This window comes from Vidua chalybeata, chromosome 7, assembly GCF_026979565.1.
Source record: "Vidua chalybeata isolate OUT-0048 chromosome 7, bVidCha1 merged haplotype, whole genome shotgun sequence".
NCBI lineage: Eukaryota > Metazoa > Chordata > Aves > Passeriformes > Viduidae > Vidua > Vidua chalybeata.
This window is the reverse complement of record NC_071536.1, coordinates 29,178,656-29,204,291: the sequence shown is the minus strand read 5'-3', so window position 1 is coordinate 29,204,291 and position 25,636 is coordinate 29,178,656. Positions and strand designations below refer to the sequence as shown.

The 25,636-nt window shown below is 39.5% G+C and overlaps 1 protein-coding gene across 1 annotated transcript in view; it reads right to left on the bottom strand.

Moving 5' to 3' along the window:
• LOC128790931 (kalirin-like) overlaps window positions 1-25,636 on the bottom strand; it is a 406,721-nt gene that overhangs the window by 201,225 nt on the left and 179,860 nt on the right. The window contains exons 4-5 of the mRNA XM_053948138.1: window positions 13,059-13,251; window positions 8,989-9,501 (exon numbers count right to left, since the gene is read on the bottom strand). Of these exons, the coding sequence (XP_053804113.1) occupies window positions 8,989-9,501; window positions 13,059-13,251 (706 nt within the window). The remainder of the gene's footprint in view (window positions 1-8,988; window positions 9,502-13,058; window positions 13,252-25,636) is intronic.

The following is a 25,636-nucleotide window of genomic DNA, read 5'->3' as shown; positions in this document are numbered from 1 at the left end:
ATACAAACTTGACACAGGGGAGAAGCTGCAAGCTCCTTTGGAGCATCACTAATAATGAAGACTTCTTTCTTTTGCAGTCTAATTAGCAGAAATAAGCTCTGTTTGTGTTTTGAGGAAAGTTAAAAACATCTATAATAATCTCCCAATCTTGCAAAAATCTAATTTTTTTTTCCAGGTACCAAGAACAGGATCTTATTAAGTGTGACCAGCAGTGGTCAAAGTAATGACCATTTCCCACAGAGCCCACCATGATTACTTCCCGCTCCAACAACTCTTCACTTTAGATTGGGAGCAACAAATTGTGGATGGCATCAGCAACCTGTCAGAAAGTGGCTTCTGATTAAAGCAAGCAGATGTCAGCTCGCTGCATCTTTAATTCAGAACTGCAGCCTGCAGACAGCAAGTGCCAGCATGCAGGTTCTGAACTGAGAGATGCAGGCTATGCAGGATTCATCCTCCTCTTGAAGATGAAGGGGTTTGCAAATAATTTATTGTTATAGATGCTGAAGATTTGTCCCCACAGCTCCCCAATGATTCTTTGGTGCCCTTGCCTAGGTGATGGAAATAGCAGGTTTGACACAGTTTAGCTGCCACTCTCAGAGCCTTCCAAAAGGGAAGGTGCAGATTCCACTATGAAATCTCTTTAGCACATGACATCTACACTCGCAGCATCACAACAAACTGTCAACACATGCTCTGTGCACAGCCACCCCTTGTTATAATGTTTTTTCTGCTTTTGGGCAAACCTTGTTCTTTTATTTGGTTTGTTTAAAAAAAAAAAAAATTCTGAGACCAGGTAAACCCAAGTAATACAGGAAATCCATGAACCTGTTATGTCACCACTGAGGTTCCAAAAAATATCAGTAAAGGTACATTCAGAACATTGTACTTATATCCAGCTGCATTAGAACATCTCATAGTGGCTTACCCATGACAGTGATGTGCTTCAAGACAAAGCAGAAGCAGTACTCACTAGCAAAAATTCAATTACTTTAAAATGCTACAGAAAAAAACCATGATAAAGAACACATTTGAATAAACACTGAAAGTTAATTAAAACCTGCTTCAATAGAGTTATTGCTACATGCTTTCAATTCTCACCTGTTTATTAGAACCTCCTTTGTTCTAGGAAGTGTGAAGTAATTAAATACAAGTTATTAGATCTGGCATAGGTTCATCTGGGGAAATACACAGATTTTTAAGAATAGATATACAGTTTCCCCCTTTGATATGAACTTCCCGTGTTGGTCTTTTGTCTGTCCTTGATTGATGCTATCAGAAGAGTTATTGCTCAAAGCAACTTAAGTGAAGCAGAATATTCCCAGTATATGCCAAAGCAGCCCAAACCCTCTGTGGATATACATATGTGTTCCATAGGAATGTTTTCATACCCTTACATCTCCAAGGGCCATTCTCAACTGAAAATCTGCATTTCTTTGTTGGAAACAACCAATATCCCAGTCAGATTCAGGACCTCACTGTGCTAGATGTCATACAAACATCCACTCAACTATTTATTGTTTATGCACAGCTCAGTCTGAATTCAAGCCTCCTTTCCATATCACCTATATAATCATCTTTCCAACATTTTATGATCTGATACTGTAAGACAGTATCTGCCAATCCAACAATTTAGGGACCTATCTGCACTTATTTTCTGTGTTCTGCCTGTATTAGAAATGATGTGTCAGAGCAAACACTTCATGTTGAACATGAGGCCTGCCCTCTGCTATTTTAGTTTGAGAGTGGGCTTAAGTACAAAGCATGGGATGACATGATGACCTTCTATTCACATGGCAGCTTATTTCAGCTGATAGCTGACTTTCCTTCCCAACACTGGCATCCCAAGCCTGAGTCTATGAAAAGTTGTCTAGTGAGAATCTCTATAGCAAAAAAAGGCACCATATGCTAAGGGAAACTTCAGATTATAAAATAAAGCATTTGTCATTGGCAGCATGGGAGAGAAGATGCCAGATTTGGAAACAAGGTTTCAGGAGAGAACAGACACTACGTGCTCTGTTCGAGAATCCATTGCATGAAAAAAGACAAAGATGTTAAGGCAACTTAAAATACTTTGACCAAATTCAAAGACTCTTGAGCAATGTCTATTCCAGATCCATAAATGTAGAGATCTATATACTTATTCTGTACAATAAAAATAAGAACTATTTGTGTCAGGAATTAGTTTCAAAGCCCGTTATTTATATATCAGGACTATTGCAAACCCTGGCCAATCAGGATGCCCATATATTGCAAATGTGAATTAACATAACTGGAATCCTGGGATGGGACACCAGCATGGACAGATGGAGACGTGGTCTCGTGACCATAAGGGGGTGGCCAGAACTGACCCTGCCACCAGCAGGGCTGGAGCCAAAGCCAGTAGCTGGTACTAGGGAATGCCACATTGCTCTAGCTCTCTCAGTGCTGTCACTGGGAGCTCTGATAGAGACCTTGAGTCCTCAATAGATTTCAATAGCAGCTGGAACTCTTTCTGCTTTACAAGACCAGACCTCTGTCTGTTTAGCAGACAACTCAGGGAGACCTCGAGCACCAAAATGCAACTAGATCAGGGCTACAGCTAAAGCTAATCTGAAACTGAGTTGTTTCACCTGAAAGGAGAAGCAGTTGCTTTGAGAGGGGTAGGTACCACCACCACCAACTTGGTCCTCTAAGAACTCCTTTTCTGGAATTACGGATAAGACATTTCATTTATGCTTAGCAGTAAATTCTTGGTCACTCTTCTTATAAAGCTCTTTGCAAACACATGTATGTTCACAAACACAACAGCCAGTTTAGTGCCTTTCCCAGGCAGTATCTGTACCTCAAGACCCTGTCCTTTCTCTGCAAAGACATTTGAAATAGGCTAAGGATGACAGAAACATGCTTAAATGAGTCTCACTTAGACCCTCAGTCAAATACCTCTGCAGAAGACACTAAGCTGATTGAATTCTCTTATGGCAGAAGTCTTACGGGGCTTACCTCAGGTCTAACAACATCCCTCATGTTCAGAATCTCCAGGAAAGCTCCTTATTACAATGCTCACTCACTGTGCTGTTGTGATATTCATGGTGTAAGTATTTAGATGGAAAATCCAGAGCATGCTGAGTTCTGCACACCAATTCAGTGTTCACGTAACTTAAATGAAATCTAAATCCTATACAAAAATCCATGCCTAATCCATTATTATTATGCCTGTATGATTATTACTGTTAACTGCTAAATACTATTCATTCAGTAACAAATCCTTTCATAGTCAAACAGCACATGGGGCATATGTACTTCAGATGTGCTCTCATTATTAATCTTGACTGTGGGTCTGTCCCCTCTTAATGTGCTTCCTGCCTCCTCCCCAGTCCTAATTAACCACCTCCCCAGAACTCCTTCATTTTTTATTCATTTCACATATGAAAGGTTCCTCTGTCACCTTCTCAGAGCTCTCCTCATTGGCTTCCCATTCTCACTCCCTGGGACACATCCCTCTCACAGTAATTCTAAGCCAATAATTCACATGAAATCTTTGAGGTGATTGTATATATGGCACATAGCACAGATCAAAGAAACCAAGTGCTTCCAGCAGTGAAATAAGAGAGGGGAAATGGTCCTTCACTAAGTGGATTTTATCTCAGAGGAGCCCATGCCAGGTCCTGTGCCTGGTGGAATTATGCAAGTCCTTAAGGGTTAATATGACATGTTGCAAAAAAGAAAACTCTATACATTTGCTTTATTCACCACTACAAGGGTCTTTTGACACTGTTAAAAGAAGAAAACTTAGAGGTGATGTGAAATGTAAAAGGAAGCAAAGTTGGTTTTTAATCTTTCTTATACTGCTTTTCCAGAAAGTCAGCTAGGACCCATTTCTAGGAAATGCTTCCCTTGACTAAAAGGGCAGCTACAATTGCTCTACTTAATGGACTGTAATAAAATAAACTGCCTCCTATTAGCAAGAAGGATCATATCATCAGATTTGTAATGCATTTTATTACAGAACACACAGCATCAGAATTTTCAAATGCGGTGTGAGGAAGTAAGTACAAAACAGTTAAAGTGGATGTCATATAATCACAAATGTACTGATAGCTTCCTTTCTCTCAAACATCAAGATATCAATGTTTCCTCTTTAAAGCTTTTCCCACCTAAAACACAGCATGAATTTCCACATTTTGCATTCTATTATCCACCAAAGCCATCTTGCATCTTTTCAGATGAAGAGTAGCTTGCAGAACATTCCTTCCTTCTGAGGAACATGAATCCTTGGCAGGTGTAACACTGCAAAACCAGTATAAGCATGGTCCAAATACTTGTATTATATATTCTTGGATATTTCTCTCTCCCACTGACTTTGCTGTTGAGTTAGAGCTTCTCTGTATTTTTATAGATTAACTCTGCCTGGTCTTAAGTGACATTCTAAACTCCTAAATTTCATCTGGCACTTCAGAATGGTACACGTTTAGTTAATGGGCATAATGTGCTTCTGCTGACAATTAATAGGAGTCTTCCCAATGTTTTCACTAGAAACTGGAACTGTACACTGGACAGGAGTCAAGTACAGCTGACATATCTGTGATTTTTTTCCATGAGAAACCAAATGTCACATTATTTATTTCACTCCATGGGGCCTGAGTTCAATAGCACCTACTCAGTAGAATAACACATCAGTTCCCTTATTTAAGTAGACCTGACTGAGGAAGGGGCCAGAACTGGGTGTGAGAAGGGAGAAAGGCAGTGTCTGCTCAGTGCCATGGTCTCACTGCCCATCCTTGCACGGGTAGTGGGATGCAGGATAACTGCTGCAACTGTTACTGCACCCTATTCCTCTTAACCATTTAAATATACTCCCCTCCAAACCTGTCTCCTATCTATGAACTTTGCATTGTTAATCAATGTTCATAGATAGGACATCACTCTTGCACTCACTGAATTCTGTCTGTTGTTCCAGGCTGGTCACATCACCTGGGAAATGGGAGCTACAGCTGCTGTGGAGTAGGAACTGCAAGCCATCCATGCTTTCCACTCCTTCTCCCTGCAGTCACCCGCAGAGCAGCAGCACCACGGCAGCCCCAGCAGCCTGCACAGCTTCCCATCACCTGCTCCACAGGGAAAATCACTGGCAGAGCTGTGTTTTTCAAAGGGAAGCCTTGGTTTACATGGGGCTGATGGTTTTAACTGTAAGCCTGCTACTTCACTGCTCCTTGAAGACTAGATGTGGCCTGTGGTTTGCCACTAGATTTTCTACAAAGCTGGCCTGATCCAAATAAAATGTTTCTCCCACCACAAGCTTCCAATGAAATTCACTTGTGGCATTTTCTAACTCCACGTTTTGGAGTTCTCCTTTGTGTAGTGGACTGCGTGGGAAATCAGGAAGCAGAAGGGGAGGTGAGGACAAAGAGAACACACCAAGCCCCCTCTGCCTCCCGTTGGGGCTGACCCCCACAGTGTTAGAGCAGCTCCTTGCTCTGCTGGGAGCAGCTTACATTGCAGACCCTCAGCTCAGTCCAGCTGGTGACTGTATTGTATATAATTAACATGGACAACGCTGATTACATCATAATAGATGGTTTTCATTCACATCCATGCTGGGGTAGTAAAATTGGTATGGAACCAACACAGAATGATGTGGAAATTCCTACAAAAGTTAAATTGGGTGCCAGTTACAAATGATTTCCAGAAAAGCTGGAAAGCACAGAGTGTAAGTATAATTTTTTGTCTTTTTTTGGTATTAATTCAAGTGTAAAACATGTGGACTCTTGCTTGAATTCTTCTCTGTGTCCAGATTTCCACCAACCAATTATCATTTCTCAGATAGTTCTAATACTTGGATCTACGTTGATTGTGGAGTTTTGTTTCAAACAATATTCAATTTAGACTGGGACACATTTTTTAATGTTACTGGTGACTAAAAATATTTTCCCTGTTACCCAGTAAAACACAGTGAAGCCTCAATTCTAGTTTCAAAATTATATATATCTGTACATACGTATTTCTCCATTAGCTGGTGAGGAATAAATTTGTTGAACAGTGAGGGTCAGGGCTTCGCCAGCAGCTGAAATGTGTTATTTATCAGCAGATCATTACAGTCAGCACTGCACAGCATGTGAACTTCCTCACACCCCTCTGCCAAAGCTCCCCACATGGCTGACCTGCCTGCTGACTTGAGCTTCAAGGAGCTTCCAGTCTCCATCTGGAGATTCAATCTCACTGCACTGCTTGTGCCTATGTTATAGCCCCACTTTTCCCTTCCCTTGGCCCCAGTACAGGAAAGTAAAACCCTAAAGGCCTGAATGGGGACAAAGTTTCTCTACAGAAAGCCCTGCTCTCTCTCACTGATTCGAGTGGGAGAAGCCCAGGCTGTGACTGCCACCCCCTCTGTTTATTTTGGCAATAATATGAGTTGTTCAACACACAACTATACAGACTTCTGTAAGTTGTAATGCCTGTAACTTAAATATTTTGTGTGTCCAGGCAGTGACTGCCATTTCTAAATGTTCTAATGCAGGGTACCTCCAGGAGGAAGAAAGGTGAATTGATTGCCTTTAAAATCTGGGGTACTGTAATACCAAAGGGTTCAAAAATTAACCTTCCTTAAAATACTGTGTGTTTTAGTCCTTGTGTCCCTTTTTCCCCCCTCTATCCCATTTTTAAGAACTTAAGGCAATGAGGACACCTGAAATTTTTGAAATCAGAGATGTCCAGAAAATGAATGTCCTTGTCCATTTTCTTCTTACTAGAACAGGTTTCCTGAAATATCATCTAATGAATATACAGAGATATTTTAAAAGACCCTAAAACTTTGTTTATGTTCAGAATTTAATGTTGGAGTTCGAGGTTTCACAGGCTATTAGAGCTGTCATTTGATTAGAACTAAATTACATGTCCAGGTTATGCAAAAAGAGCTCTGTCTTTCTCCAGGAGATGAAGAGTAACTGGGCTCTGCTACCATACCTGAGTAGAATGCAACTGAGAAAATTGAGGTACCAGGAAACTCTAAAATTCAATACACAGACACACTGGTGGCTATTTCTACAGTGGAGACACTCAGACTGGATTTAGCTCTGGACATTTTATGAAACAAGTAATTTCCAGTCTGAGGTGGTAAGACTACTTCAAAGAGACCTGAGAAAGGCAGCTACAGAGGAAAAGCACATCCATGTTTTACATCAGTCTACATGAGTGAAATGTAATGTTAAAGGGTCTGAAACCCTTCCGGGAAGAATTTTAGGGACTCACAAACTGAGAAGATTAAAAGCACAGATTTGGGAATATAAAACAAGAAAATATTTTATATTCTTTAAGAAAATATAGAAGTCAAGAAAAGGCAAGCAGAGCCTAAGCAGGGAGAAGCTGACCATATGTTTAGTTAATGTGAAGCAGATGAAGAAAAGAAGAGCTGATTCCTGGTTTTGTCAAACTGGAATTGCTCAAGACAGGCAGTGTTACAAAGGCAGAAATCACATTCTCATTTCTTCTTCCTTCATCTCAAAAGTTTCATGTATTTGTTGACTTGCCTAGGCCTTACACAGATCAATCTCAGAATAAGAGATGCAAAGAGCTTTGCTGTCACATTGCCTAGACTTATATCGCACCATCCTTTCATGCCTGTGCAGGAGATGGAAAGGTCCCTGGAGACCTCCTTCAATGCCACAGAACAGTGCCTGGCAACAAGAACTTCTCAAACAGTGACTTGATCTGAGAGCCTTTCAGCTTTTAACATTATTAATTATAATACCTATTTCCTAAATACTAATAATTCACTAATAATATTATTGAATAATAATAATAAACTATAAAATTATATTAATAAGTGGCAGTCATCTGAATAATCCCAAAGAAACTGAAAATCCAGAGTGATGCACTGACTGAAGTACAGCCACTGCTGGGAAAGACAAGTGAGTGGCCTCCTTATAGCATATGACACAGAAGGAACAGGGAGAATGCTACTATTGTAGCATTTGGAATTAAAACTCTGCTCTTATGCATCCTTGAGTATGCTGCAGTGACTCTTATTTTAAAGGAACTCATCTGAATTCAAGGTTTTCCCAACAGGAGGATTGATTATACAATGATGGAGCTTTTTTAGTCCTAGCAAGTCTTAAAAATATTTAGTAAATGCATTGAAAACCAATGTCAAGTGTCTTGTACTGCACTACTGAAGATTAAGTTTGTTTCAACAACGTGCTTCTCAGTGATGTCTTAAAATAACACTAACTGGTAGCTGATTAAAAAAAATCATCCTCATGAGATCCCCCTGCTCATGGGTCTGCTTTTCTTCTGCAACTCCTCCTAGGTCTGTCCAGGCAGACACATTAGTGAAACAACTGGATAATACATTAAGCAGAGAAGATTCAGAGATTGGTGCTTTTGATGGATATACAGACTAGATAAACACAAGTCTGAGAGCCCAGTACCTTCCACGGAGAATACCCCTCCTCTGTGGCCTGGAATTTTAAATGTGCCAACAAAGACTTCTTACAAAATCACCTAACAAGGCGCCAAGCACTTCTGCATTAAGAAAGATAATGCTTTAGCACTACACAGTTTTCTAAAGTAAATTCCCTGAAACTCATACTTGAAATTTCCCATAGACTCCAAGAAGTGCAAACAATAATCATAGTGAATCAAACCCCAAAACCATTCTTCTTTAGGTGTTGTGAGAAGCAGATAAATATATTCATAAGCTTAGTAAAAGAAGCTTGAAAAAAAGCCAGATTCTTGTGCTAATGTCTACCAAATATACTCATTATATGACAGAAAAGCAGATTAACTTTCACCAAAAGCAACACAGAAAAATTACTCTTGGATATTACTATGCCTGCTACATCCAACAGTTAGCTTGGTGAACTTGGTTTATGCGTCACATGAAGTGTATCTGCTGGCAACATGAAATTTACACTTGTGATGAACACCTCCCGTTACCACTTACAGAAAATTGGTCACCCTTGCAATAGAGTCTTGTTGAAAGCATGAAAAAAGGAACAGATTACTCCCTACCTTCTCTGCATCTTGTTCAAAAAGCCGGAGTTGAAAGCACTGGTCCAGTTTCAACTTGCGGACATGCCACATCTGATGCAAGTGTTGCCGGGTAGAATGCAGCTTGTCCAAAAGGCTGGTGATCTTTGGCACAAGACTTTGAAAATCTGCACTTCCAGGAATGCAGTTCCTACCAGAAAAACCATCACTGGATCTTATGCATTGTAATAACCTCTGGCCCTCACGATCCAGTTCTTCCACAGGAGCTTTAATCACTTTCTTCTTAAGCTGTGTGTGCTCATCAATCAGCCTTCTCGAGCCCTCAACATCAACTGGAAACTCCTTCCTAGCCAACATTTCCTGGAGATCCTCCAGCCTTGATAATAAATGGATGGCACTGTTGAAAAACTCTTCCAAGGAGACACGCAGCTCTATCCATTCATCGTGGTTGTAATCCAAGGACCCTTCAAACTCATCTGTCAGTTGAGAAGGATCCACAAGCTTTGCCAGACCTTCCACAGACACCATACTTGTCTAAGGAAGGGAAAAGGACAGCATTTAAATCAGGGACCATCCAATCAGAATTAACAGCACAAACCATAAACAGCATGAAGTGACTATTTTCCTCATCAATACACAATTGAAGGAATATTGCAAAGGATGTCAAGGACTGTGTTTAATTTTGATATATTAATTAGACAGAAAAATTGCTTCTATTGGCATTTATTTATTTATATACTTACTAAAATATGTGATATTTACTGGAATAATGCCTACCTTTTTCAGCTGGCCTGGCTATCAAAAACATGTAGTAAAAATGTTTCTGCCACAGATTTCCTCAGCCCAGTTGGACACTGAAGACTCCTTACTGCAGCTTTTGGATATCTGGACCTGGTTGTTCGCTAAACGGGTACATGGCATTGCAGGCACTCTGCTACTTGTGTTACACCCCAGCTAGCAGCTACACAGAAAGTTTCAGGCATAGGAACTGAAGCAGGTATTGCAAACTGCCTTAACAGCTGGGTTTCTTATCCCAAATTATTCCAGTTGGCTTTTTGCCACTCTTTCATATTAGTAACTTCTAATGTAATTAAGCTAAAATCAATGTGAAAGTGAAATGTCATTGAAGTATTAACAACTAGAATTTATTGCCAATAGAAAGTACTGCTCACAAATCATACACAGTCAATGAGAAATGGTTTTAATTCATTCAGACTCAGTAACTGGTGACAGAGAAAAGCACTGGGTGTCTGGAAAGCAGATTACAGTTTAAGGACACAGCAACTGATAGCTTTTCTCATTTGTTTTAGACAAAATACTTACTTCTGAAATTAGAAGCATAGGGTTTCATATGTAACTAGAGATTTTCAGTGCTCTCATGTTAACACCCACACTGGCAGCCCTTAAAGGCTTGTCTCTTCATCAGTGACTGCACATCTATCCCCTAAAGATGAGGCCTCCAAAGAATGTCAGAGCTTGTGCTCTTCAGAAATGGAGGCACCCAATAACCACAGCACTCTTGTAGAAGCCATCTACAAAGAAAAACACCTAAAATCCTGACCATATTCCTAAATTATATCCAAAATAGTAGGCTAACCACTGGTTAAAGTGGTTAATGGGCTTTTTCTTCCAATTTGTATCCATCCAAAAATATCAGGCATTCTGCAATGTATTAAAATTGAGATTGTATTGAACTTAAGCACAGGAGAAAGATTATTTTAAGATGTTCTTGCAATATTCCTTGCTTTGAGGAAAAGGGAGGACATTGGGAAGGTAAGTATGTCACTTCAGAGCATTTTCAAATTTTTATACCTCCTGACCTGGACACTGAGACCTTGAAGATAATTCAGTTTAGAGTTTAACTGCCTGTCAGGGAAATACTTCTCTTCATGGCTAACACTTGGGCATCCCCCTGCAGTCTGTCAGGAAAATGGAAACATAGCTCTAATCGTGCAGAGAATTTGACATTATGAGACAATAGAAAGGCTTTTCATTTCTCAAATTCGGCAGAAATGTTCTTTATTCAGGTTTGATTTTTTTATGTAGTTCTTTAAACTCTAATGAAAACAGTTTTAGTGAGGCAGATAGGTACCTACTGTTTCCTAGGCATTGCTCATGCTTCTTTTTTAAATCAATTTAAAATTGCTGTCCACTATTTAGCCTCTTTCAGCAGGAGAAAGAAAATAGTCTTGAAGGCACCTCTGAATTAATGCTAAGCAAGCTGCCTGGTCCATTCCTCAAAGTGACAGGAAACTTTGGAATCCACATACATCAACCAAACACTTTTCTTTCTCTTTCTAGATGAAGATATGTGTACATGCTTCACTCTGAACTGTGACACAGAAACACTGTGCCAGAATCTCACCCCTCTAAAATCCAGCTCATCAGAGTCCACTAAGGGTCCCTCAGTGCTGGCACACATATAATGCTTCCATTAAGCTCAAAAGAAAAAGCTGGCCTTAAAAGAATCTTTTCAATAGAAGTTCCTTGATTGTGGTGTGTATATTGCAAGGTGGACCACAGCTTAGGAAATCTTTGTTTGAATCGTGGAATTGAAGGACTCAAACCATTCTATGATTCTGAATGTCTGCAGGTGGTCCAATACACAGTGAAAGCACTGACTCTCCTCCTCCAGCCCAAAAATTTGTGAACCATTGGACACCCATGTGAACAGCCCTGCAGACAAACTAAGGCTCAAAGGCACTGATAACACACACAAAATGAAAATACCCTTAATGCATTCCAGCATGTACAGCAAATGAATCCAGAGCTTTTTAAACAATAGATTCAGAGCTGTAAACATGAAGCATAACTTTGTCACAGTTTACTCTTTACTATCATCACAACAACTCCATATAATAAAAATATATGTCAAGCCTCCAGAAGGTATTTATTAATTTTAAAACCAAACAAATGTTCTAAAAATATGCATACTTAAACTGTTACTTTATTTGTCCTCAAAGGTACTGACAAGTGTAAGGACTTATGTAATGAGAGCAAAATTTATGAGTTGACTGGATTTTGTGAAAATTTACAAGCACTTAAAATGTGATAATAATGTCAAATTGTGTTAATGAGTAACACCAATCTAATTCCCTGTAGCAATTCAAGGGTCCTTGTAAGAACATGTTGAAAATAAGGACACATTTATATCACACTGAGTTCAACAAAACTTAAATATATACTTAAATATAGTCTTCCATTGCAGTAAATGTTAAGAGCTGCTGCCAAATTCTCTTCTGTGTTCCAGAGATGCAAAATCTCTGTGTCTCTGAAATTAATGGATTGGTAAAACAGTCAATATAAGTTTTTCTCGGTGAATTATTAAAAAACAACACAATGACTAAGTCATGGCGTGGCATGACTGATGCATGAGCACTTTGTGCACCTGAATTTCATCTTCCTTTTGGACAAGAAGCTGAAATTCACAGAAAACTGAAGTGCTACAGAGAACACAGCTGGTTTGTCTTCATCAGCAACAAAGTTAGTAAAATTCCCCTTAATTATGCAGTTGTTATATACTGGTTACTTCTCAAAGGACATGCCCGAGGCGCCTTATCATTCACACAAGTTGTTAATGCTACTCTTGAACTGTAAATCTCGATTAAATTAAAGAGATTTACAGATTAAATTAAAGAGTTGAAAATTTAGCAAATGCCTTTTATAAAAAAAAAAGCCACTAGTGGAACTTGGGTAGAGGTAAAGCAACAAATTCATACATTTGCATCTAGAAAACTGTGTCTTTAGTATTTTGACAGATTTGGCATTGTGGTGGGTTTTTTTTGGTGTTTTGTTTTTTTTTTCCTATGAGAAACAAAGGAAAGACTTAATGCAACATCACCAAAAATAAATACCACCAAAAAAACCAAGCAAGCAAGCAACCAAAAAAACTCTCAGCAAAATGAACTATGTGAACCGCTGGGATGAAACGTGCAACCCATTTCACCAGTGTACTGAGAAAACAACCTGATGCCAGGGCATCAGCCCACTCCTGCCCTCAGATGTATTTTTTGCTTTCAATCACAGGGGGTTTTTACCTGAAGAAAAGTTCTTATCAGAGATAATGCTTTACAGTTCTACATGGCTCTCACCTCAAAGATGAACTTGGAACTGCCGAAGTTTGTTTTCTGCTTCTGCCAAAAATTATCAGGTTTTATAATCAGGGCAACATGAATCTCAGCAGGAAAGGCTTCTTGAAGGGTTTTTAGGAGAGGCTTGATCAAATCCCATTTGGATCCCCGCATATCGATAATAACAGTGAATCCTCGTTTGCAAACATCTTCACTGCAGGAATAAAAGCACATCATGATAATTAATATTGTGGGCAGCCACAGTGAGACTTGGCTTTTGTTGCTGGTGTTTGGTGCTTCAGAGTAAAGCAAGAAATGATTAACATAAAAGACAAAAGATAGTACAGTATAAAGGCTATAAGAAAGGTCATATTAAATTGACTATAATGTAATTTACATGAAATGCAAGTGTCTAGATTACAGTTTAATCTCTAATTTTCCAAACACATGTAATTCAACTATGCACTAGACAACATACATACTTTCACACAACTGGAAACTGAATCAAATACATCTGTATAGAATCTCTTTATGTGTACATACAATGGATTCTACTTTCAACATATTGAAGCCAAAGTCAACAAGCAGGGTCCTGTGCCTTAGCACTACCAGCCACTTTTAAATTTGGGTGCCTTCATTTTTAGAGGCCCCTTTAAAAAGTTTAACTTCCAGAAAAGTGTCATGTCCAGAAAAATGCCTTGCAATTACTCCCTGTCAAGAAGGCCCTTGTGACTCAGCATGTGCACTGTTATCACTGGGGCCCTTTTCCCTCACAATTGATCTTCCAAATGCTGCAGGACCTTTTTCAATCTGCAGTCAGACTTTTCCCCCAGCCCATGCTCCTCCCTTCTCAGAAGTCCAAGGCAGTTCTCTGGCTTGGTCACTGGCAGTACGTGGGGCCCAACAATGCCACAGCATTCCCTTGCAAACACATCTCTTCTTTTTCCTCCCAAGGAAAGAGGAGAAAGAATAAAAGGACAATGCAAGTCAAGTCTGTGCAGCTTTCAGCATAACTTTTCAAGGTACATAGTAGTATTAATCCTCAGAAAAAGAGGTATGAGTACAATGTAGAAATTGTAAAACTGTTTGGACTCCAAAGAAATATTCCCAGTGCACAAACACACAGGAAGATTTTCACTGCACTCTACCTCTTTAACATCTTAAAACACTCTTTCTGCTAATAAGAACCATCTCCTACCTATTCAATAGAAAACAACTCTATAAAGCTTATAACTAGGTTTCTGGGCTGGATGAAGGACAGGACTATACTTCAGAGGAGGCACACGGGATGGATGGATGGATGGATGGATGGATGGATGGATGGATGGATGGATGGATGGATGTTGAGAGTTTGCTAACTTGAACAGTCTCAGCATAGTGTCAGACAGGAGCATTCAGAGCTCCTGTTCAGAGCTCCTGTTCAGAGACCAACAAGCTTGGTCCTCTGCCTTAACATTATTGGCACATCCAGAGCACACTGCATACAACCGTCAGTGCAAAGAAAAACTAGGGAGACCAGGCACTTCCAAACACTGTTAGGAATACAGATATTTTTATTCTCCTTTTACCTACTGCTGAAAGGTCCTTTCATAATTAATGCCAAAAAAAAAGGCTGTAAAAGAAGCTTTGTTGGGGGTGCTACAACCTCTTGCCTTTTGGAACAAGAGTTGAGACAAGGAAGCAAATCAGAAAACAATGAATAGAAAGGGGTTTGTGTTTTGTGTTATTTTTCTTATTTTTCTTGCAAAGCTTTAGAGGATCCTTCAGGAACTTCTGCCAAATCACCGATCCCTGTTATCCTGAATGCACTTTTCCAAGGATTTCCTCAAATACTTGACGAAGAGATGCAGGAGCCATAGGGACACATGGAGAGCCCCAAGAGAGGACAAGTAACAGGTAAGTGCAATCTGTCTTTTCTGATATAAACAAATAAATACACCACCACCATCCATTGCAACCACAGCAAGGCAAAGACAGTATTAGCTTCATTCCAGCTCCCCTCACCACTGCCAACCTGCCAGCTTACCTAATTTGATGTAAAACAATAAGATAATGCTTACTGATAAAACCTGTTTCAGTAAGCAGAACAGGAATGTCCTAGAAGACTGAAGTCTTCTGTTTATGAACCTGAAGTCTTAGACACAAACAGATGCAAAATCAAACCCTGCCTCTAGCTGTAGAGTAAAGGCAGTGTGATACCTTGGTACCCTTGATTATATACCACCACGACTAGAAATTTAGCCTGCATTAAAACAGATATTCCAGGTAGGGAACCAAGAAATGTAAATATGGGCTGGAGTCTGTCTACTGAAGGTTTGCAGCCTCTCCAGGCCTGTGAGGTGCAGAGAAGCAGTGCAGGGGAGCCGGCAGTACTGCCACCCACTCCCATCAGCACGATGCCTAAGCATGTGAGTGTAAAAAATGCTCCAAAACACCCCAAACTCTTCCTGTCCTGACTCTGGAGACTTCACAGCAGGTTTTCAGTAGAAGGAGAGATGGCAACGATTCCCCAGCTTTTTCTGGTGCACAAAGGAGAATGGTCCATGATCCTGAGGACCAGGCTGGGAATGCTTTCTGATTCTTTCCCTGGAACAGTTATTCAGTTATTCAAGCAGTTATTCACTACCAGCACTCTCCACAATCCTTGTAACTAGACCAAATTTCCAACAGGATTAGTACATTTTCAAGTATGAAACTGATGGGAAAGGGGAATGGAAAGGGAGGAAAGGAAAAAGAATAATCACAGAATTCTTATGTTCAAAACACATCAACATATAAGCACTCTTACACCAATAATACAAAACTCCAAACAATACTCTTTATTATAAAGACAGCTTCCCTACTTCATTCATCACACAGGCATGTAAACTTCTGTATGAAATATAAAAGTGCAAAGGTGTATGACCCTTTTCAATTGTAGTGCAGGAAACATAAGGATAGTATTTATCATTTTGAGAAAATCTAACTATTTCAAGTGTTCACAACATTCTTGCAGAAGTAATTCTGCTTGCAATTTTTTCCTTTAATGTTACGAATGGTACTAACCTGTAACAAGATCTGTGGGTCTTTAGTCTCATCTACGCAATTTGATTCCCCTAGCACAGTGATAACTCCACATTGTTCTGACTTTCTGCAGAAAATTAGCACCTGATTTATAAACCTGCTTGTCAAAAGCTATTATTTAACGGTGTTTAAACTGTTGCAAGACAGAAAGCTGCCTGGTCATCATTTCTACTTTCAGTTGCAGAGCTTGCTGCAGAGAGGGTGCCTTCAAGAGCACTTACCCTGCACAAACAGGTAGCCAGATACTAATCAGGTACTAATATCTCAAAGAAAGAAGAGTGAGATAAGAAAACTGTTTAGAGTATAACCTCTTCAGGACAGGGACCATCTGCCACGCTGTGTTTGTTTAAGGAGCCTGCCCTGCTGGAGGTCTTCATCTACCTATATTCATGCTACAGTCTTCAGCTGTCTGGAATAAATTCCAATAAATTACTTTTCAGGAAACCATAAATGCTAATCCAGGGAATTAAAAATAATGAGTAATAATGGTCTGCAAAACCAAAACTGAACACGGATGTGAAAGCACAAAAGGCTAACATAATTGTGGGAACACCTCACAGGCAATTTATTAAAAAAAAAAAAAAAAAGTTGCAATATCCAAATGTTTCCAGCTATTGACAGCACCCTAAAAAAGTTGGCCTAGACATAATGAAGCTCTGATAAACTCTGGTGAGGCAAACTGGGACAATCTGTCATCTCTGACAGTCAGTCATTTTTCTTCAGTTACCTCAGCATGGATTGAGGAAATGATGCAAGGTTCCTTTTGAATAGACTAGCCATGCTTATTAACTTTATTGCTTAAAAGCAACAACTCAAACCCTTCCCAATTTAGCAATTGATCGGGAAGAGCATCAGTAACAATCAAGCTTCCTCCACATTTTCCAAGCAAGACATGCCTTATTCCTGGCTCCCAAGATGATACATCAATACACATATCTATTACGCACAAGTAACCACTTTAGCATGGCAATTGATGTTGATTGTGGTGCTTCATTTTTTCCGGTATTGATATTTGACCAGAAACTGGAAAAAACACTCAAATCAAAGTATTTGGACAATCCATCAGCCTTCTGGCTGTGCTCATCTGGACTAGATTTGCAATGGTGAGTAGAAATTATTTGATAATTGATAAGGCATTTCAGTTGTTCCACTGCTTTTAAGCAAAGACAAAGACCATCTTCTAAGTCTAATAAAAATACCCAAGAATATTTGTGAAAATAATACTTATGATATGGATTAAAAAAAAAAAAAGGCATACAATTGAAACTCAGAAGCAGATGTGATAATTTTGTAAAAATAAATGCCTCTATTTTGGTTTCTTGGGTACCTTCATAAGGTTATTTTCTCAAATTTCCTCTTTAATTCAGGCACGCTCTAAATTGTATTTTCTTTGGCAAGAGCTGGCTCACTGGGTACCAAATGAATTTAAGGACTTCATGCTTTCTGATTAATCTTTCAGATACCTATTGATTATGTGTATTTTTCACCATTATGGTTTGGCCAAAGCTTCTGGCATTTGGAAGCTTCAGCACTTGATTAGCTGAAATAACATAACATCTCCATTCCCATTTTGCAGTCATGAGTTAATGATGAAGCAGCACATTTAGCATTCCTGTTGGACCACTAAAAGCCCAGATCTGACATGTCCAGCATCTCATTCTAAATATGATTTGTTAACAGGGAGAGCAAGGTCTCTTTTAAGCAGGTCAACATAACCTTGTCAGGAGACACTGTCAGAATAACAAGTAGCTCTTCAGGTGTTAATACATAGAAGCAAAATCTGCAGGAAGTTAATTATTTTTGAGATCACCCTTCCTTTGATAAATGTGGCTGTAGTCAGCCAATTGGTTCACAAGCTGAGGGTAGAAAAGGGGGAGGGAGAGGAGAAAAGCAGATATGTAAAAGCTTCCAAGCACAAACTGTTATCCCAAAGGCCTCATTTCATATGAGAACTTACTAACTCTGCTGCCTAGCTTCCATATCAAAATGCACCAAGGATCACTTCAGTGATTTATGTGTTAATATTTTTGATTAATTGCAAATTTTTATTCATTTTGTGTGTGGTTTATTTACTCAGCTTGGAAATAAAACTAGCCAGAGAGGTTTATAATCAGCATCACTTAACAGACTTTCATACTTTGGTTTCACATCAGCATGTTGAGCCTGAAGTTCACCTTGTCAATAGAAACAGTCAGTACCTGTATTCATAATTTACTTTCCAGTATGTTTAAAGGACCAGATAAAGCAATTTTTAGTAGACCTGCTTGCCAAGCACTCCTGAACCAGCATTATTTATTAAAATACTTTGTTCTATTTAATACTTCTCAGCAAATTGTACCTCGCTTATTATCCCAGCTAAGAAACGTGTTCCTGTGCTGTCACCCACATCCTCAGTGACAGTGGCTGCTCAGTAGGATGAGACAGACTGTCTTTTCAAAGATCCTGGGATTCTCGTGACTCCTAATCCTCACATCTCCCTTCTGTGCTGCTATATCAGACACCAGGGGAGGAACTTAGTGATGCACAACCCAAGAGCATTTGTTACTCTGGAGTAACAAATCACAGCAAGCTCCCACCAGAGAACTTCAGCTACCTAAAAGACTGTAGGTGGACAATCATCATCCTAGATTTTCCTTCTTACATTTTTGAACTTGGTTTCATGATGCTTTTTTGCAATTAGAGAAGAAACAGCCACCCAGACTCCACTTCCAATTAATCCTTTCTTCTTTATTGTGACCTAAATTTGTTTTTTCTCTTTCAGCACTGGAAAAGAATCACTCATTGTCACTTTTCTTTTTTAAAAAGAGAGAGAGAAAGAAAGAAATCAAAGCCAGTTTCACAGAGGCTGGAGCTGGACATAAAGCAGTAATCTAGAGAAATTTCAGTGACATGTTGTAAAAAGACTTGGAGCCAGTGAGGTCCAGGCAAAGACAAACCTCCTGTCTCTGGTTTCCAGCCACTGCTCTTAGGGGACATGAGGTGTGTCTGTGAATGACACAAGAATGCAGATGTGTGGGCTGTACAACATCCACATTCAACCCCTGCCTCTGGCCCCAAGACAACAGGAAGGGAACAGAAAGGCAGAAAAATCCCATATACTGCAGAGCAGGAGCTAACTGGTGCCAGATGGGTTCTCCTGATATTCTCAAGCAAGTAACTCATTTTGGTATTCAATTTTTACATCTAAGAAAAATGGCTCTGAACTCAAAGCAATTCTGTTGCAAAATGATGTAAGGTAGGAGGAACAGACACCAGCTAGGTGTAAGGAAAGCTTTTTCCAATATGTAACCATGATTCCATGAGGGCTTGGACATCATTCTGAGGGGTGCAGGTCCCACTGGCATCTCTGTCAAGGTTCAGCAGGGCTGTGTTGAGCTCTCTTCTACCCAGGTAAAAATCCTGATCTGCATTGTTACAACCCAGACCAGAATTTGGACCCAAAGCTCTGTAGGCATGCAGCCTCCTATTTAATTGAGCAAATAAACACTATTTGAGAAGCTTCCTGTCTTCATTCAAATAGCAAAGTTATAAAATACAGCTGTGGCCAAAAAAAAAAGCATGATTGCAGCTGTTAGAGCCAAATCTGGAGGACAAATGCTATAATTTTTCACATTCCTGTTAAGTTTCTGCTGGTAAATGATGCCTTCATCTAAACCCATTTACCCTCTTCCCCTTTTGTTGCTGCATGTCTACTATATTTGGATCAATATCTGGCAGGTCTTCCTTGAAACAGCTGCTGAGATAAATATGAAATTAATCAGGGCTTTGTTTTTGTTAAAGCAGGGCCACATTTAAAGATTTGTTACTACAACAAAGAAATATTTGAACAGTAAGTACCATTCAGCTCTCTCTTGAGCATTTAAAGTCTTGTATTTGAGATGATTTAGCAGAAACAAAACAAAAATGCTTTACCAAATGAAAATTATATGTTACTGGCATTTGCTAGAAAAAATAAATATTAGGATTGTGTTGAAATAGAAACACCATTCTTGAAAAGGTTTGGATGAGCAGAGGCTATTGGAAGCAAGTTTGAAGATTCAAATCCATTGGATTCCAGAGGAGAAATAAATATATAAGGCTGTGCTTACCAAAGCCAAACTACTAAGATTCAGAAAATAAATGGATCTTTCTGCCTGTACTATGAGTCTTTTTCACAGTTCAAGCAAGGAGACCATAAAGGTCGTTTCACATGCTGTTACTGTAAAGTTTAGTCTATGGTCAGCACTGCCAGATTTTCACATGAGGAAAGGGATACTTCATCTGGGCAATGAGTGCTTGGCATCCTAATTTATCAGTTCACAACATCAGTGACTTAACAAGTGAGTGAATGGTGCAGGGTGAACAGCTCCAGGAATTCCAGTCAGTGCCATAAAACAGTCACCCCAGAGTGGAAAGCCTCCAGATTGCAAATACATACATTTCCTTGAAACAAGTTGTGGAAGGCAGAGAAACCCATAGGGGAAAGACCTTTCCAGCATTAAGAAGCCTGCAAACATGTTCAGCTCATGCAAAGAATGATTTATGTAGGTCTAGACAGTCAACAGCAGCACCTGGTAAAATCCAATAATGTCCACAGGCAGACACCATGCCAAATTCCTTCCTGATGCAGGCAGGTATAACCGCTCTGGGACCTGCACATTTGATCCAGAGCTCGACTGAGCTCAGAGATGACGAGAGGAAAATAAACCTCTTTGAAGACAGTAAAATCACTTTTTCTACACAGCACTGACATCTCTTGCAGTAAATACTCATCAGTTCCCATAACCTGCTCCTGGCAGTGCAGGAGAGCAAGGCACACCCATTTACAGAAGAACTGTAATTAAAATAAGGTACTAGGGAGAGAAAATGAGATGCGACACATCAATTCAAAATAAGATATTTCACAATGAGTGCAGGTTCTCATGAAAGTATTACTGAATTTAAAACTGAAAAAATGCTTTTATAGGTTTATAGGTGCAAAATATTCTGGTTTACCTTTTCAGATGATTTTTTTTCATTTTTTCCTTTTTTTTTTTTAATCAGTCTACTGAAAAAGAAGAGGACAAAAACTTTGAATTTTATCAAAATATTTTTTGACTGATATAACATTTTAGAGGTATGTTTGTGGGAAATTTCTAAATATTTTGGATTTTCCTCACTTAAAAATTTGCACTTCAAAACAGCAAATTTTTCCACAACTATCTTAGCTTCTGCCCATTTGCACTGCAGATTTCAGCATGAGATTTGCTTTGCACTTTATGTCTTCTAAGCAAAAATGGCATAACTATTCCTTAAGATTTAAAGGATTTTGGCCAGAATCCACAGACATAAGGGCAAACACTGGATTCCACTGCATCTGTTAGGAGGCATGGTTGAGTGCTCCATCCCAGAAACACGCCATGGTCCATGAGTCTGTTTTGATACTGTACGAGAATTTCAGTTCTCTTTAGAATTGCACAATTAAAAAGCTGATGCCTCCTTTTTCCCTGGGTTGGACAATGAGGACTGACCATGATTAATAAATGAGTGGTACTCTTTTTTTTTCTTTTTGAGCTCCACCCGTACACAAACAAAGCAGGTCTTTATAGGCAAAATGATTTACCTAAAATAGCTCACTTATCAGATAGATGCTTCCTGCCATGCCAGGCTGGGTGAAGACTGCCTGTTGTACTACATCCAGAAGGACTTGCTCTGAAGCTACAAAATCAATCTATGTGGTAAGATACGCTTGCAAAATCAATTTTTGTGTATTCATTCATACAGCAGACTTTACTCATTCTTTCAAAAAACTACCATGATGGCATTGAGAGTGGAAAAGTCCTTTTTACAGAGTCCTCAGGAGAAAGGGGAAACTGATGAGCTATTCCCAACACAGCTCCAAAACCTCTAGCTCATACCAAATTTATTCTGAATCTGCCTCCTAGAAAGGCCAAGCTCTCTCGCTATGTCTAGCAAGAGGGGCTAAGCCATGCCAGTGAAGCCACTGGATGTGAGGCATCATCCCTTTTTACCTGTGGAGACATAAATGTGGGAGAGATCAAAATCACTGGAGCTGACTAAGCACAAAGAGGTTGATAGCTCAGTATTTCAAAGGTAGTAGAAGACCTAAAAGACACCGTTGACACTCAGAGTAAGAAAGCTGAATCTTAAAAGCTTCTGGAAAGCAAAAATGAATCCAACAGTGAAAACCCTGGCAATAAATGTGCAAGCCCCAGGTGAGTCACTCTCTGAACTAACATTCTCTGAGTGTCTTCCCAAGATCACTCAAGGTATTTCTCCAGCCTCAGATGCTCTCATCTTTGCAGGAGACTGAGCTCCTCAGGTGCCAGTGTGTGGTCTCCTCAGGTTTACTATCCATCATGCCAGGCAGTGTCCCACACTGATGGGAACTCACACATTGATGCTATGGCAATGCAGTTTTAATGTTGCTTCCTTTACAATCCTCAACTTTCATCACGATTGCAAATAATTGCAGTTCTCCATCAATACCTCTGCCTATCAGTCACCAATAACTGGAAAAACCAGAGGAACTCTTTTATCAGCTAAAGCAGGTTCAGATAAATGCTCTGAAAAGTAATTGCCCAGTTTCAACTGCCTGCTCCTTTTTCCTTATTGGCTATATTGCTTCTCTATCAAAAGCACAATAAAACTTCACTGGCAAATCCATCTACAAGTGCCACATCAACCTATTAATCTCAGGAGCTACATACCCCAGGTGGTGCTTTTCCTGCTGACAGACCTGAAAATTATATTGACAAATTAACATATGCCAGCTTAGTAATGATGGGAATCTGCTAGTCAGAGAACTTACAATTTATTGTAGATGTCAGCAAGCCCACAGTAATGAAAATCAGAGAGAGCAGATCCTTGAAATAGGGATATTGGCCTAATACTGAGCCACTCATTTGGCCTGGAAGAGGCACATCAAACACATGTCAGGCCACATCTATTCACCAGGCTAATGGGTTTCCTACCTGTGAGTTAAACTAATGCCAGTATTACATCCTGTACAGAAATGGGCTCAATGCAGTTAGTTTCTGTAGCAAGTTGAACAACCATAGCTACCACTTCCCCACTCTGCCAGAAAACAACTGACAAGAATCAAGAGAATCCATTTCACAGCTGCTCTGCAAACCCCTAGCCTCACACTGGACACATCCCCAGTTTAAGAAAAGCCTGTGGCATGTGAGTCCCTGATATAGCTTCACAAGTTATGCATTTTTTAGGCCTGGCTGGAGCACTGTAATCCAAGGGATGAGACTGAGTCAGGTGAACCTCATTGGGTTATTCAGCCCCTTCTTGTACATGATACCACACTTCTCTTTGTTGAAGCCACTGCATTCTTCCATTGAATATATTATATTTTCCACATCTTCAGACACAGGGATGATCCACAATTGCAGAAAAAAATGCAAATAGTTGTGGCCACCTCAGGGTTAATTTAAAAAAGCTTAAGACGGATCAGTTAATAATCTAACCATGTGCTTATTTATCCACACTGGGATATATTCTCTGCTACATGTGTGCTGATTTTATACAGGAATCATTTATTGCTCTATACATCTGCTTATCTAATTGCACTGAATACACATGCTTTATTAAACTCATAAATGGGCCCAATTATTGGTCTATGTGAAAGTAGACCCCTTCATATTTTATTTATAAGTTTGACAATAGAATGGCATTGACATAGAACATCCATTTAATTCAGAGGATTTAGAGTTGTCCCACAGACTTTTCTATTTTTTTTTTTTTTTTGCCAGAATCAAAGCTTTTGGGTTTTTAAATTAGATTTCTAGCCCATCTGCTTGCAAAGATAGCCTTGACAATATAAACTAATGCACATTTGACTTGCTGAGTCTGCAGCCAGTGGAAGAAACAATGAGACTAGAACATGAACTTGCATTCTCCATCTTACTGGGGTGCTAACTGAAAACCCAGTTCTGGCAGCCTAAATACCAGAATTCTTAACTACTTCACTACTGCTAATTTTGCCACCAAAGCTGCAGATGCAATGTTTGTCAAAGCCATGAGTTATTCACAAAAGCTCTTGCCTGTTTTGATGACCATGCTGCACAATTCAGGCTGTCAATTACGACTGGGCAAGTGCCTGGCCAAATAAACATGCCTGCAATTATAATCAAGGATTTTGCTCTCTTTGTATTGTGTGGAGTAAAAGAAGTGATCACAATGTAATCAAACTAGTACTCAAAGCCTCTAGTGGAAAAAACTGCAAAAGCACAATTACTGGGGATTTGATGTAGAACCCACAGGAGCATTAGCTTAATGCATAATTTTAAGTGCTTTATAACATAAAACTAAGGAGAACAAGTTTAAACCTCTGTTGCTATAACAGGCTTGACAAACAGCAGAGAAAACAGCTCAAATATGCTCAGACTTTTTCCTACCACTTGAAAACAAAAAGAATACTACAGTGGTCTCTTATGAGGGTGATGCTATACAAACTGCTAAAATCATCCACAAAACTAATGACTCCAAAAAAAAACCCAAACCCTGATTCCAAATGTAAATAATTGTCTCAACCTTCTTTGATATAAACTCCTCTAAAATAATTGTCAATGTGTACTTATGTCCCTTAAGCAAGCTCAGGTTGTTGGTATCTGAAAGGGGAGGTAAGATTGAGTCTGGGTTTATGACAGTGGCTGCTGCCCGAATTATCACATTGTGGGGATGATGCATGGATGCAGTTGTATCCCAGCCCTGGGGTTTTTAAGGACAGCAATGTTCAATGACCATGTTTCTTTAGTCCCATGGCCTGCCTGATAAAAATATCTTCCATCTGGTTCCTGTTTGTATGGTTGTGCCTCACAATAGGAGAAGCTTGATTAAGCAATTAAGATGGTGCATGAAGCACACGTTTGCACTTGCTGGATATGGATGGACACACGATCACACTTGACTGCTTTTCTGGAGGAGGATCACAGTACTTAAACAAGAATTAGTAAAAGGACACAGTAAGTAGAAGCCTGCAGGCCAGGCAGGCCTTTTACTGCTTTGGTTGACCTCTTGCATCAGTTTCCAATCTATTGTAGTAAATTAATGCGTTAGCCTGAAAAAGTATTGATATCCTCCTTTCATTTGGGACTAAGAGCAGGCATGGTGAATTCATGTTTCCACCTTGATGATTTCCTTCTTATGCCCCTGGCAACTTACACAATGAATAAATAACTTTATTTTCTTTTCAGATGTACAAGTCTTGTGGAAAAGTCTGAGAGCTTGGTAATGGCTGCCTAGAAAAATCCTCTCTAGTCTGTTGTCTTGAGATTCATTTGTTGCCTGATTCTGTTTGCAGAGCAAACAAGTTCATTCAGATTCTGTTGAAGTCAGCTGTAGCCTGAAGAACCAACAGGGGAATCCTGTAATTTTCACAGGAGGCACACATCAAAGGTAGGAAGCACTAATGGTTAGATAAATCAATTGAGACTAACTCATAAAATAACCTCATATATTAATTTGCTTCCAACCACCTTAAAATCCACCCCAAAAAATCCTGTTACATCATCTGGTGATAATGATTTCTTTGATCTTCTTTCTGC